Consider the following 13630-nt stretch of genomic DNA (forward strand, 5'->3'; position numbering starts at 1 on the left):
AGAGAGAGCGCAGGGAAGGGGCAGACAGAGAGGGAGACACAGAATCCAAAGCAGGCTCCAGGCTCCGAGCTGTCAGCACAGTGCCCCAACTCAGGGCTCAACCTCACAAACTGTGAGATCATGACCTGAGCTGAAGTCTGACACTGAACCGACTGAGCCACCCAAGCTCCCCATCACCTTGAATTCTTGAGCAAGCGGGTCCGTTTAGTGTGGGGAAGGTGGTGATGTGACATTATCAACCGACCTATCAGTGGGGCGTACCATTGGATTCCATGACGTCATATGATACTGGAAGAGGGTTTTTCCATTCACATACATGACAGTTTGATACCAATTTGCAGACTGGTGTTTGCCTCCCACTGCAGTTTAAAAAAAAAAATTTTTTTTTTTTAACGTTTATTTATTTTTGAGACAGAGACAGAGCATGAATGGGGGAGGGGCAGAGAGAGGGAGACACAGAATCGGAAGCAGGCTCCAGGCTCTGAGCCATCACCCCAGAGCCCAACGCGGGGCTCGAACTCACAGACTGCGAGATCGTGACCTGAGCTGAAGTTGGACGCCCAACCGACTGAGCCACCCAGGCGCCCCAGCCACTGCAGTTTTTAAATGTGTATCTTGTGGGTCTCTCTGAAAAAGCTTAGCCTTTCAACACACCTGAGCGAGTGTATTCCTTATCACGTAGGCACGTGGACAGATGGACAAGAGCAAACACCCAGGGGCAGTATGTGATCAAGACATTAGGTCTGACGTAGACAGCCTGATTACTAAGCGCCCTCTGTGTTTAGCCTTGAGATAGGACTACAGAAATTTAAAAGAGTGGGAGACAGTGGTTCGCACTCCTGTGAGTTTTCCCTGGTTGTTGGTAAAATGAGAAACGCACTATACTAGTGTTTTACTATGCACTGGGGAATATGGAGGGGTTAACCTAGTAGATACTAAGCTTATGTTGGAAATAAGTCATCCTTAAGACCTATTTGCAGTTCTGTACAAAAGTGGACTGTGGTATTAGCCTGGTTTTATTATCATTATTCCTCATTTTTAGTTTTGGTTTTTTAAATTATTTTAAGCCCAATGTGGGGCTTGAACTCACGACCCCAAGATCAAGGGTCACATGTTCTTCTAACTGAGCCAACCAGGGGCGCCCCTGAGGTTTAGTTTTGAGGGAGCCCTTCCCCAAGTTTATTTTGCCACCTGTAAGAAATGTCTGAAAAGACCTGTTAGTAGAAATGGTCATCTCCAAGACGTAATCTAAAAATCAGCTAAGATATAATAAATCAAACTCAGCGAGGTAGCATACAGCATGTGTAAGAGTTGTACATACAACAATTTCTCTTTTTCTTTTGAGAGAGAGAGAAAGAGAGAGGGAAAGAGAGAGGGCACGTGTGCGTGTGTGTGGGGTGGGAGGCACAGAAGGAGTGGGAGAGAGCTTCCCAAGCAGCCTCCGTGCTGGGCGTGGGGCTCGATCTCATGACAGGGAGATCGTAACCTGAGTCGAAATCAAGACTTGGATGCTTATCCTACTGAGCCACCCAGGCACGCCAACAATTTCTTGACCTTTGGCCCGAGGACAGTTCCTGAAGCTGCCAGTGAGGTTCAGCATTAGGACCTAAGATGTGGAAAATCTTGACCCTTCAGTTTTAATCGCACACTCATGGGAAAAAGGTCTTCCTCTTCTGTGACGGGGAGTGATACAGCTGGTTTGTCTTGTCGCCTGAATGACTGAGTCACGGGGCTGCCCAGGGCAAAGCCATTGTCCTGGCCACTAGGTCTCCTAAAGCTCAGGAGGGACCACCTTCGGCTCTGGTAGGGTACTTCAGGCTTCAATCAGCATCTTCGGCAAATAACATTTATTTAATACCCCATTTCGCATGATGTTGGAATAACCACTAAATGAAAAAAATGAGACCCACACAGACCCTGTCCTCTAAGAGTAAAGTAGGTGTCTGGTTAGCTCCCTTCCGGGGCTAATTGTAATGGGGAAAGGCCCGACATTCAGATCAAATGTTTGAGGAAGGCATTGGCATCGGCATTAGGTTTCTGGGCTGGGGTTAGAGAAACTCACATCTGGGAGAAACACCCAGCAGAGTCAGGCCCTCAGATGATCCGAATCAGCATGTCTGAGCAAATCTGGGGACACAGGAGTGAAGAGTTAGAAAGAGTTCAGGCCCGTGGGCTGGAATGGAGTGGTATGACAGCCTCAGGTTGTCAAGGGATTGAAAGGGATCGATGCCCCTGCAGACGGAGGGCAGTGGAGTTGTTTGTTAGAGGCTTGACCGTTGAGCGAGGCTGACCTCTCGTGGGAGGATGAAACCGATGGCAGGCAGGTAGGTGGGGATGGGAACGTGTCCGGTCAAGGTTGTCAGGGATGATACTACGAAGAGCATTCAGTCTTCAACCTGAGAACTCATCTGCGCAACTCAGAAAGACGGACTGGCTGTCTCAGATTAGGTGCTTAGGCCACACTGAGTTAGCAACGTGACCTTGGACTGAAGGGTTTCAGGCGTTTCCCCTTTCTCGAGGATGGGCCTCGCTCCTCTTGTTCTTTCAACCCTCCCTCAGAGTTTTTCCTCTACTGTTCCAACTCTTCTGGTGTATCCGTTTCAGTCGTCCCGGTCCATCCTAGGCTGGTAACCTGATCTCGATTCCTGCTTCTCCTTGGTATTTGGATCTCGCCTTCAGTGTCCTTGATGTACAGTTGAGACCTAGGTTAACCCTCATGCCTGGTGGGAAGGACCAGAGGACCCCCCCCTCCCCCAGCCTTGGGGCTGGATGGTGCTTGCATCTGCTCCCTAGGTAGGCCTCCCCCACGCAGACAGTGCTGGAAGTATGGCAACGTGGGGGTCGGCCCCTGTGGACACCTTGCCACTTCTACCAGAAGTTCCCTTACTGAATAATTTTGGCGGGAACTGTGAGGCTCACTGGAGGAGATTCATTGTAGTCCTTAAACATTGGTCTCGCACACTGTTCCGAAACCGCTGGAATGATAGTTGACGGGAGCGGCCTTACATTTGCAAAGCTCCTTTCCGACGGTGTAGGGTGCTTTGTTAGGCAATTCTACCGCGTGTTGGAAGGCCAGCGTGCGTGCTAGCGTTTGATTTTCCAGATCACGTGTGGAATGCAGAAGTCATGGCTGCCTGGTTTTGAATTGGGACTGGATTCCAGGGCCTTCCACTCCTCTTTGATCGGCTACATCCTGTGGCTTAATTAAGCAATCCGTAGCTGCTGGAGCCGTGTTACGGTATGTTCCTAGCGTTGCTTGAATGTCACGGTGTTCCAGGTGAAAAGTGCTAACAGAGGTGGGCAGATCCAAAGGCTGTGGCAGGACTGCCCTCCGATCAGCTTGGTTTTTGTTTTTGTTTTTTAATTTTTTAACGTTTATTTATTTTTGAGACAGAGAGAGACAGAGCACGAACAGGGGAGGGGCAGAGAGAGAGGGAGACAGAGAATCGGAAACAGGCTCCAGGCTCCAAGCTGTCAGCACAGAGCCCGACGCGGGGCTCGAACTCACGGACCATGAGACCATGACCTGAGCCAAAGTCGGACGCTCAACCGACGGAGCCACCCAGGCGCCCCCCCGGTCAGCTTGGTTTTGAACTCGCCTTGTGTAGCTTGGAACCCCTCACATAGACGTGTTCCTTTTGTTCCTAGCGGTTTTCCTCCATGGGTTCTTTCTGTTGATAGCATCGTATGTAGACTCCAATCAATAATATAGACTAAATAGCACTGTTTTGGCTGATGTAAGGGATAGGGGATGGCAACCCTGTGCCTGCCAATATTGGAAGGATGCTCTGGGCTCGTGAGCTCTGAGGAAACCTTTGGAATCTGTAGCTCAGCCTGTGTCGCAGTTTGGAGAAGAACCTGTCTTCCACCCCTTAGTCTAAATGAGGACCATCTGACCCCCTATTTGATATGCCTCCTGCAAGCGTTCTGTCATTTTTGTTGCTTTTGTCTTACGGTCATGCCCCGGATGTTGGTGGTACGTCATTTCCACTTGCGTCGCACTTCGGTGTCATGGGTATGGAAGTAATGACCTGTCACTTGTCACCGATGATCTTTTGGCCCTTGTAAAATGTTAGCGCTACGGCTGTGCTCTTTATATGTGGATGATGTCATTAGTAAAGAGGAAGTCGGTGATCAAGACACGTCCAGCTTGTCCCATTAACCTTGCCCTCGGGGCAGCCCTGCCCATGACGTAATAAATACTCCATATATTTTTGGAACCGATCTCCCCAGTTCTCTGGTGACACATCAGAGAGGATATGTACAAGGAATTGCTTGGGCCTCAGTCTCCTCAGTGAGGAGAATAGGAGGTACTACTATTAGCTAATTAATTTGATCAAGAGACAATTGAGAGTTCATTAAATTGCTTCTAAAGGCTTGGATGATTTGGCAATTAAGAATTAGTATTCTTTCTTCCTGCCCTGGTAGAAACACGTCTTCCTAATTTAAAACAATTGATTTAACAGGCACACTTATTATCTGTTACTCTTTGACGTGAAAACCAATTTTGCATCTGTGATCGGCATTCCAAATACTTGCCTTTTTTAACTTGTTTCGGCTAATGTTGCTGTCTGCCTTCATGCCGTTAGTGATGGCATTGTGAGAGTGACACAGTGGGCATTTTTGTATGTGATCGATTCAGAAGATTCTAGCAGCCAAGGATGAACCTGGGTAGCAGGGAGGAGCCTTGCTGCAGCTGTGGAACATGGAATCTTTGTTTTGGACTTAAGAAAACGAAAATGTGGCCCAAAGGGGATAATAAATAGCACGTTGACGTGCTGCCGTGGTTTCTGGGGTTTTCCACCCTTTGTATTGGAACTGAATTCTGGACATTTCTGTTGGGAAAGCAGCATGTTTGTAAGGATCCACTGGGGCACTTGGGGGATCTGAGTGCGATCCTATCTCCCATCCCCTGCGTCACTGATTTAGGTTGCTGACTGCAGTGGACCCCCCTTCATATTTTACCCACAGACGCTAATCATAGGAGGGTTCTTTGCAAGGAACGCTTAACAAATGGAATGCATTTATGGCGTAGCAGTATTGGCATTTGTGATTCCAGGAACGGGACACATTTTCAAAATATCACAGCTATATCAATTAAGATAATCCTTGTTCTTTTCGTCCTTTGATTTTATTAAAAAACTTTTTTTATATTTTATTTATTTTTGAGAGAGAGAGAAACAGAGTGCAAGCGGGGGAGGGGCAGAGAGAGAGGGGGAGACACAGAATCTGAAGCAGGCTCCAGGCTCCGAGCTTTCAGCACAGAGCCTGATGCGGAGCTCGAACTCATGGACTGTGAGATTGTGACCTGAGCCAAAGTCGGATGCTTAACTGACTCAGCCACCCAGGTGCCCCACCTCCTTTGATTTCAAATGGAATAGTTCCTGTGGAGAGGAGTCTCACCTAAGATCCCACGTGATCTGTTTGCTCGTGGATCAGTTCTAAGATTTCTGTGTGGCTGATATTTATCAATGTCCACTTGGTACAGACGGTCAACACAAGGAGCTTTGGGTTTCGTTTTTGTCCTGGAAGTGGTTGGTCTAGCTATCATATCACTCTGGCAAGACATTTGGTAGTTGTTGTTGTTTTTGTTGTTGTTTGGCAGTTTCTTGAAATACAGAATGCTCATGCTTTTGGTAACATTGGTTGGTGATCAGTGATTACGTGTAGGAGTGAGCCACAGTCACAGTCATTGGAGTTTCAGCTTTTTGCCAGTGATCACAGACCCTGCATGGCTTTGCTGAAGAGTATATACCTTCTGGTGCTCTAGTTTGGATTGGTGACAAATTGAAAGTGACACTTTGTCAGATTGTCTTTAAAAAAAATTTTTTTTTTAATGTTTAATTTATTTTTGAGAGAGAGACAGACAGACAGAGCATGAGTGGGGGAGGGGCAGAGAGGGAGACACAGAATCTGAAGCAGGCTCCAGGCTCCCAGCTGTCAGCACAGAGCCCGATGCGGGGCTTGAACCCACGAACTGTGAGATCATGACCTCAGCCGAAGTCGGACGCTTGACCGACTGAGCCACCCAGGTGCCCATCGTGTCAGATTGTCTTAATCAACACCCAGATCGTCTTTGAAGCTATCCACTCATTTCTCTTACAGTGATGGAGCCCATCTCCTTGCGGAGTCTCATTGTATCCGTGCCCTAATTTCTCATCGGGGAACTCACTTCTCTCACTTTTAAATACTCGTACTTTATTCCAACTTCTAGGTAGTTGGAGATGAACATGTGCAGCAGGGGTATGAGTCACTGACCTTACCCTTAATGACCTTGTTATACTGCCCTCGGGACCCTCACCCGAGCCCTACAAAAACCTGACAAGATTTTGTTTGAGAATTTGGGAGGCCTTATCTGTTGGGGCCTAGCGGTCATGCCTTGCCACATTAATTACCCCATTTCTTCTGTGTCCCCTCATCTCATTCCCCCCATACACATTTTCTCTATTTCAAAACAAAAACAAGAAAAGAATATCGGTTAGAATTGGTAGATATTTGGCAAGTTTATTTGACTATGTTGCTATTTTTAAGTCTGTCTTTGTAAAAGTTCATTCCTGGACTCCTCAGTTCTCGACTCCTGGTTGCTTTGCAGATGACTTTTATCTTTTTTGTCTGGAATGATCCAATCCTAGGAACGAACATCTGTCCCACACATTGGGGAGCTGCTGTTTTTAATCAAGAGCATATATGACTTGAAATCAATCTCACTTTATTCTGTGTCTTTCGAGAATATGATGAGCTGTTTTCCCCTTCTCTGAGCAGGACTGGGATCCGGTAACCCAGAGGGCCTTCCCTCGCCATACACACAGACTGTCCAAGAGGTGGAGCTTGTCATCTGTCTGTAGCCTTTTCTGCTAGCTTGAGTTGGCAGGAAGAACCCATGTCACCGGAACACAGGCAGATGCAGACTGGGCCATTTTGAGGCAAACCTCTGCGCAGTCCCCAGTGGTGTATGTCCAGCCTCTCTGGCAACTGAGATGGCTTTGAGAAGTCTGACATGGGGCTGTAAGGGTTCGCTCTGAGTCAGAATGAGTGTAAGCATCACTTCCAGCTGGGTATTTAGTCAGCACCCAGGCACAGTGCTCCTTGGTGACCTTCTGAGGACCGACCCTGTGGGCCTTTCTTCCTTCGCTTCTTCTGTGGCTCGTCCCTTGGCCTTTGTGTTGCTAACCTTTTTCCCTTTTCTTTTTGCCACAGTTGAGCCGTCCTAGCCGCATCCCCTAACAGCGACTGGGCCGCCGTCACACCCTTTCCTCCTACCCCTTCTCCTTGTTCCTGAGAATAAATGTAGGACAGGAAGAGAAACAAGCAGAAACGACACGTCTTCATATCTCTAAGGGGTGAAAGCACTTTCTCTGAGAGTGTTTTCCTCTATCTTCTTTGCTTCTCGGCCCCCACCCCCCCCCCACCCCTGCTCCTTGAGTGAACATAGGTTTTTAATAGTTCCCACAATCCCTTTGCATTATAACAACCGGTCTTAATCTACTGGAAAGTTCTTCCCACTTACTGCTGTTAGTTTCATCCCTAGTCATTTACCCCTGAGGAGAAGCAGCACACTGCGAGGGGGAAGTGGGGCTGGCAGGGTTTGGAGTTAACGGGCGAGAATCGTGTCCGTGTGAAGGTCCCGGTGTATTTAGAGGCCATCTGGAAGGACGCCACATTGAAATAGCTGTTCGCTATCAGTAGAGGAGTATTTATGCCTTAAATTTAAATGGTCGCACATCGAGGCATTCCAAACGAAGGACACGTATAAGCTGTCAACATTTAGATTTACCAATGACTTCCAGACATCACGTTGCACAGGCACAAGGAAAGCGACCTTTCAGCAACTTCTAGATGTTTCTGTTGCCGTGGATCGGCACTGTCCTCAGAGTGGACACTGTTGTGTTTTATGCACGAGGTAGGAGAGGGCAGGAGGATGATTTTGAGCTGAAACTTTTAGCTTGTGCTTTGGAACCTGTTAACTATCACTACAGCATCATTCACAGGCCCCCGCCAGTGGCATGAGTTGGATTGGAGGTTTTAGGACAGTGAAGCTCTGTGGACTTTTTTCTTTTTAATTGGATAAGAACCACGTACAACCCTAACAGTCGTAACAATGGAGAACTGGTCAGTCAGCGCATCCCTTTTCTGGGTCACCGAAAGACTTTTCGCTGGGGTCATTTGGGCATTGCCGCTCTGTGGCTACGTGCTGTTTTTATTGGCATCTGCCTCCTCTTGTGTGGAGTGTAAAACAACCTTGAATACAAATTTAGACAACAATTTTTAAAATATTTTTTTTAGGGGCGCCTGGGTGGCTCAGTCAGTCGAGCGTCCGACTTTGGCTCAGGTCATGATCTCACGGCCGGTGAGTTCGAGCCCCACACTGAGCTCTGTGCTGATGGCTCAGAGCCTGGAACCTGCTTCCGATTCTGTGTCTTCCCCCCTCTCTCTCTGCCCCTTCCCCGCACAGTCTCTCTCTCTCAAAAATAAATAAACATGAAAAAATTTTTTTTAATTTTTTTTTAGCTTCAAGTATGTAAATTTCTTCACTGTGGAAAATGGCTTTTTCACGTAGGGTAGTCATTCTTGTTTGGATTTTAAGTGTCTTCTCTACATTTTGTTCCAAATAAGGTAAAACTTGCAATGATTTGAAAATACCTCATTATTGGAAAAGCAGTGTGGCTCAGTTTTCAAAAAGTACAGTTGCATTTGTCCTGAGAGCATGTAATAACTTAAGTTAGGTTAAGAAAATAGTGACAAGTAAAAGAGCTCAATAATGAAGGCAGGAGTGATTTTAATGAATTCTGATATTTGGTTGAAAATGAAACTTTAAAAAAAAAATGTTAAGGTTCTTGAGATGATTTTCTTAAATGTTTTGTGGTTTTGTGTGAGCTTTTCCACTCTATTTTTTATGAGAGGGAAAAAAAGTTTTTCCGAACTCAAGTAAACTCTAGTCTTCTCTAACTTTTTTTTTTTTGAAGCTTATTTATTTCTTATGAGAGAGAGAGAGAGAGCACACACGAACAGAGGAGGGCCAGAGAGAGGCAGAGAGAGAATCCCAAGCAGGCTTTCACGCTGTCAGCACAGAGCCTGACGTGGGGCTCGAACCCACGAACCGTGAGGTCATGACCCGAGCCGAAATCAAGCTGGATGCTCAACCATCTGAGCCACCCAGGCGCCCCAGTCTTATCTAACTTTTAAATTTATGGCATGAATGAAAATTTTCTGTGACTGAAGACATTTATCAATACATTTGATTTCTGAACATTCTAATTAGGGGAGATTTTTACGGATACATTGGCAACGCCTTTGTACTTTTATTTTCCATCCCCCTCCATTAAGAAAAGCTTTTTTTTTCTGTCTTTAATTTGAAGATCTAATTGGCTTTATGAAGCAATCCATGAATCAGGCAGCATCCCGTGTGGCAATGAGAGGGGAGCTCCCAAGGACAGTTTCCTGAAGGGAAGGGGGGTTCGTTCATGTCTTCAGTTTTCTGTGATTTTCTGCCTGAATATTTGAGAATCTTGGCTGTACTTACCTCCAGTGGTAGAACTCTTACCCGTACACATTGTTTTGTTCTATTAGAAAGGCTGTCTTTGGTCGTGACTCTTATTAACTGTTCTCTCATTGGCTATTGTTAGTCATTGATCGCTGTTAAGTATTCTCCAATGTGAACATTTATTGAGTTATTGAGTTAAAATCATTGATTTGAAGCGACCACTATTGTAGGTGTGTGAGTGGTTAATCCCCCTTTTTGAGTCCTTTAGGACTTTTGGATGAGTTTATTTTATTAAGTATTCCCATATAACAAATGTTGCAGTAGAATCCTGAAACTTACGTATAATTAAGAGTTAGCTCCTGCTTACTCAGTCCCAAACAGTCCCGACGTGTTATCATCAGCTACTCTTGTACCTACTGCCTGCCCCATGGGCCAGATGTTCAGAGAGCGTGAAGAGGTGTTCACCCGCTGACAAGCATCCAGGAGCGGAATCTATTTCCTGGGGGGCCGGCAGGCCACACACAGCAGCCCCGTGTTCTATTTTGTACCAGTGGTGGCATTAAAGAACAGCTTTCAGACGAGTCGTCTTACTGCCATGCCAATGAGCTCAAACGTTAGAGCGGGGCCAGGAACTCTCTCCATTCCGGCTCACGGGAATCCTGTCCAGGACCGAGAAGGAGATACCAGTCCGATGGTGGGGCTTCCGTGAGGCCTCCAGGCGTCCTTGCTGTAGCTACAGCAGTATTTTTAGAAATTGGTCCTCAAGAGCCAGTCAGAGTAACTCTCGAGGTTTTGGCTGTAATGTGATTTCCCATAGTCGAAATGCAAACAGCTGTACAAATTGGAAACTTAGAAAACTGTATAACCAACTCAGGAAAAGAATCTAGCAAAGAGGGCATCTTTTACAATAGTGTCTTGTGAGTGTGAGTGTGTTTATACTTGTCCGTATATCCATACAGGCAAAAACAGAAAAAAGTTTTTAAACCTTTAAAACCTTTTTAAACCTTAAAGGGAGAATCCTTGAGTTGATGGACATCTCCCCCAGAGTATCATCTCCTTTTTCGTCCCCCATTTGTCTCTGATCACCAGCTCTTTTTCTTTTAAAAAATGTTAAAAATGTTAAAAAATTGCCTTCCCCAAACGAGTATTTTCACAGCTATTCTTTTAACGTTCTTTCTTTCTTTCTTTTTTTTTTTTTTTTTAAGTAAACTCTACACCCAATGTGGGGCTTGAACTCACAACCCCAAGATCAAGAGCTGCACACTCCCCCGACTGAGCCGCCTTAAGTTACTTTTTTTAAAAAACAGGAATAAAGTGTAACTTAAATGTTTACCAGAATTATCCATGTCATGGTTTTCAACTGATAACAAATGATATCTCTGGGCTGTTTTGACTTTTTACAAACATACTTTGTGAGCAAACGTTATCCTGATGTTGATTAAAAAAAAAAAATAATTTATCCCCAAACTCTGATCATCTAATAGTCCATAAAATATAGAAATGAGAGAAAGAAGGAAACTTTTCTTAATTTTACAAGTATCAGCCTTATTTTGTCATTGTTTTTCATTTTTCATATTTATTTCTTGTTTATCTGGCCAGTTAATATCCAATGTAAAAATTTTAAGTAAATCCGTATATATGAGATGTATGGGAGTCAGTAAATTCTATTTGCTATCAAGTACCGTAGCTAACGGGCTATAGATTTTACGTAGCACAATGAAATTTGTTTGTGTGGGGAGTATATGGAATGTCTCATTTAGTGGGGAGAGAGGAAAATGAAAGAAGCTGCTTCTATTCCTTCTACAACCGCTTATTGTCATGTTACATGGAATACGTCTTTTGTACCTCTCTGTGCCTCTGGCTTCTCTTCTGTAAAATGGGCTCAAGGATTTAATTGTCTGCCTTCATCCCTTTCAAGAACATTGAGGACAGATACCTTGAAGTCTTTGGAAGACAAAATGCCACGTTGTGTATTTTTGATATACTAACTTGCCTTGTAAGTATGTACTGTACGTTGTACAGAGCGGTTCGTTGTGACCTTGTGAACTTCTTGATGAGAAAAACGTTTGCATGCCTCGATGTTGAACTATAACCTCATTATTCATGTTTTACGCTTTCTGAACTTGATTCTTTCCTGTCTCGCTAGTGGGGAACGGTCCCTCCGGACGTGTCCATGTACAATACCATTATGTGGTGGGAGGTGGGGGCGCTAAGTTTTCGAGGCAGTCTTTTAGAATTTGGCACAGAAGTCCTACAGGTGGATTAGGGATATACCCCAGGTCTGCCGTGTATGAGAAGAGGGCCTCATCAGTTTAGGGTTAGACAAAGAGCCCTCGTCTTTTCATTTTTAGATTTTTCTTCCATATGTTATTACTACCCTACATTCTGACTCCTGGGGTAGAGAGTCAGGTAGAACTTTTTGTTCTTTTTTTTTTTTTTTTTTTTTTTTAAATGTTTATTTATTTCTGAGAGAGAGAGAGCATATGCAAGTGGACAAGGGGCGGAGAGAGAGGGAGACACAGAATCTGAAACAGACTCCAGGCTCTGAGCTGTCAGCACAGAGCCCGACACGGGGCTCGAGCCCACGAACCGCAAGGTCATGACCTGAGCCGGAGTCGGACGCTTAACCGACTGAGCCACCCAGGCACCCCAAAACTTTTTGTTCTTAATGCACCAGGAAGTGTGGCAAAGGGGGACTATTGCAGTCTAGGATTTGGGGCTGGACTCTTTTTCCAGCTCTCATGAATGAGGATGTGAAGCTCACGATTGTTCACACGAGAACTGCTTAAAGTCTCGCTCATTGTGGTTTTCTTTATATTTGCATGTGAGGGTTAATTTTCACTGCTAGGAACTTTGTTATGTAACTTCCAACGTCATTAGTGGATGCTTGTGGTTAAAAAGTCCTGTGTCCTTTAAAGAAATTCTTAAGTGCTGTTTTGCTTCAAAAAAAAAAAAAAAAAAAAAAAAAAAAACCCAAAAAACATAAATACGTAAAACAAAATCTCCTAAGTGCTATTTTGTTTTTCTGTGATAAAAATTGTTCTTGTAAAGTCTAAGGAAGATGATCATTTTTTATGTCTGGTTAGCATTTATGACATTTGCTTATAAATTTTCAGTCTTGTGGTAGCCTTTGTTCTCAGGTTTCTAAAGTTGTTTTATGTGTTTATGAAATCTTTTGTCATTCTTTTCCAGAGAATTCGGTCAACAGTGGATGAAAAAGAACAAAAACAACTTCTTATGGATTTGGATGTAGTAATGCGCAGTAGTGACTGCCCGTACATTGTTCAGTTTTATGGTGCACTCTTCAGAGAGGTAGGAGCAAACACTTTGGGGTTTTAGCCGACGAATAAATATCGAATTGGAATAGATAAGAGGATGACAGGCTTAGGTTCTGATCTTCAGTTAATTGCCATACATTAGCAGTAAGCTAATTGCTCAATGTTTAACGTATAACCGTGAGAGTCTGCGTATTAATTTCCAGCACTCACCATTCCTCAGTTAAGGGGCGAATCTCGTACTTTTTATATACGTATATATATTTATGGCTGTTGTATGTGAATCCCATATTTCCTTTCTTAGAGTTTCTGTTCTTTAAGAACCTGGCAAATCAGCCGACTTCTGAATATTAACCCTCTACCGTGGGTTAAGTTCTTCCTCTTGTTGACTCTGAACTCCCTTGGTGTTCCCCCCGCCACCGTCCCCCTTTTGAAACTTTATTTCTGTCATCAGATGTATCTGCATTTAATATAAGCATTTACTCGTCCTCCTCCAGAACCCCCAGTACAACCCAGGTGGAAATAAACAGGTATAATAGAAATTCTTTCTTTTATCGAATCTCGTTATCCAGAGTTGTTTGTAGAAACTGCACGGTCTCGGATGGTCTTGGGATCACGTGTCTTCTTTCGGCCTCTGGGTATCTTGCGTCGTGCTGAAGGTTGTCACTTCTGTCATTTCCAGTCCTTCCACTGCCTGACGTAGGGCAGGGAGTTAGGGCAGTGGGCGGTACTGGAGCTGGGCTTGGATCAGATACTTTCTGGGGTCTGGGACAGTCCTCACGCACTTGTGGTATTTAGTTAGGTGAGTAGGACTTCAACTTAATGAACCTTTAAGCACTTTTTGTTTTTTAATGTTTCTTTTTGAGAGACAGAG

General features: G+C 44.8%; 1 protein-coding gene across 3 annotated transcripts in view; it reads left to right on the forward strand.

Annotated features, from left to right (window-relative positions):
* MAP2K4 (mitogen-activated protein kinase kinase 4) overlaps window positions 1–13630 on the forward strand; it is a 130292-nt gene that overhangs the window by 70943 nt on the left and 45719 nt on the right. For all 3 annotated transcript variants that reach the window (XM_060647248.3, XM_060647249.3, XM_060647250.2), the window contains one exon: window positions 12674–12793. In XM_060647248.3, the coding sequence (XP_060503231.1) occupies window positions 12674–12793 (120 nt within the window). The remainder of the gene's footprint in view (window positions 1–12673; window positions 12794–13630) is intronic.

The sequence above is a fragment of the Panthera onca genome, chromosome E1 (assembly GCF_046562875.1).
Source record: "Panthera onca isolate mPanOnc1 chromosome E1, mPanOnc1 haplotype 2, whole genome shotgun sequence".
NCBI lineage: Eukaryota > Metazoa > Chordata > Mammalia > Carnivora > Felidae > Panthera > Panthera onca.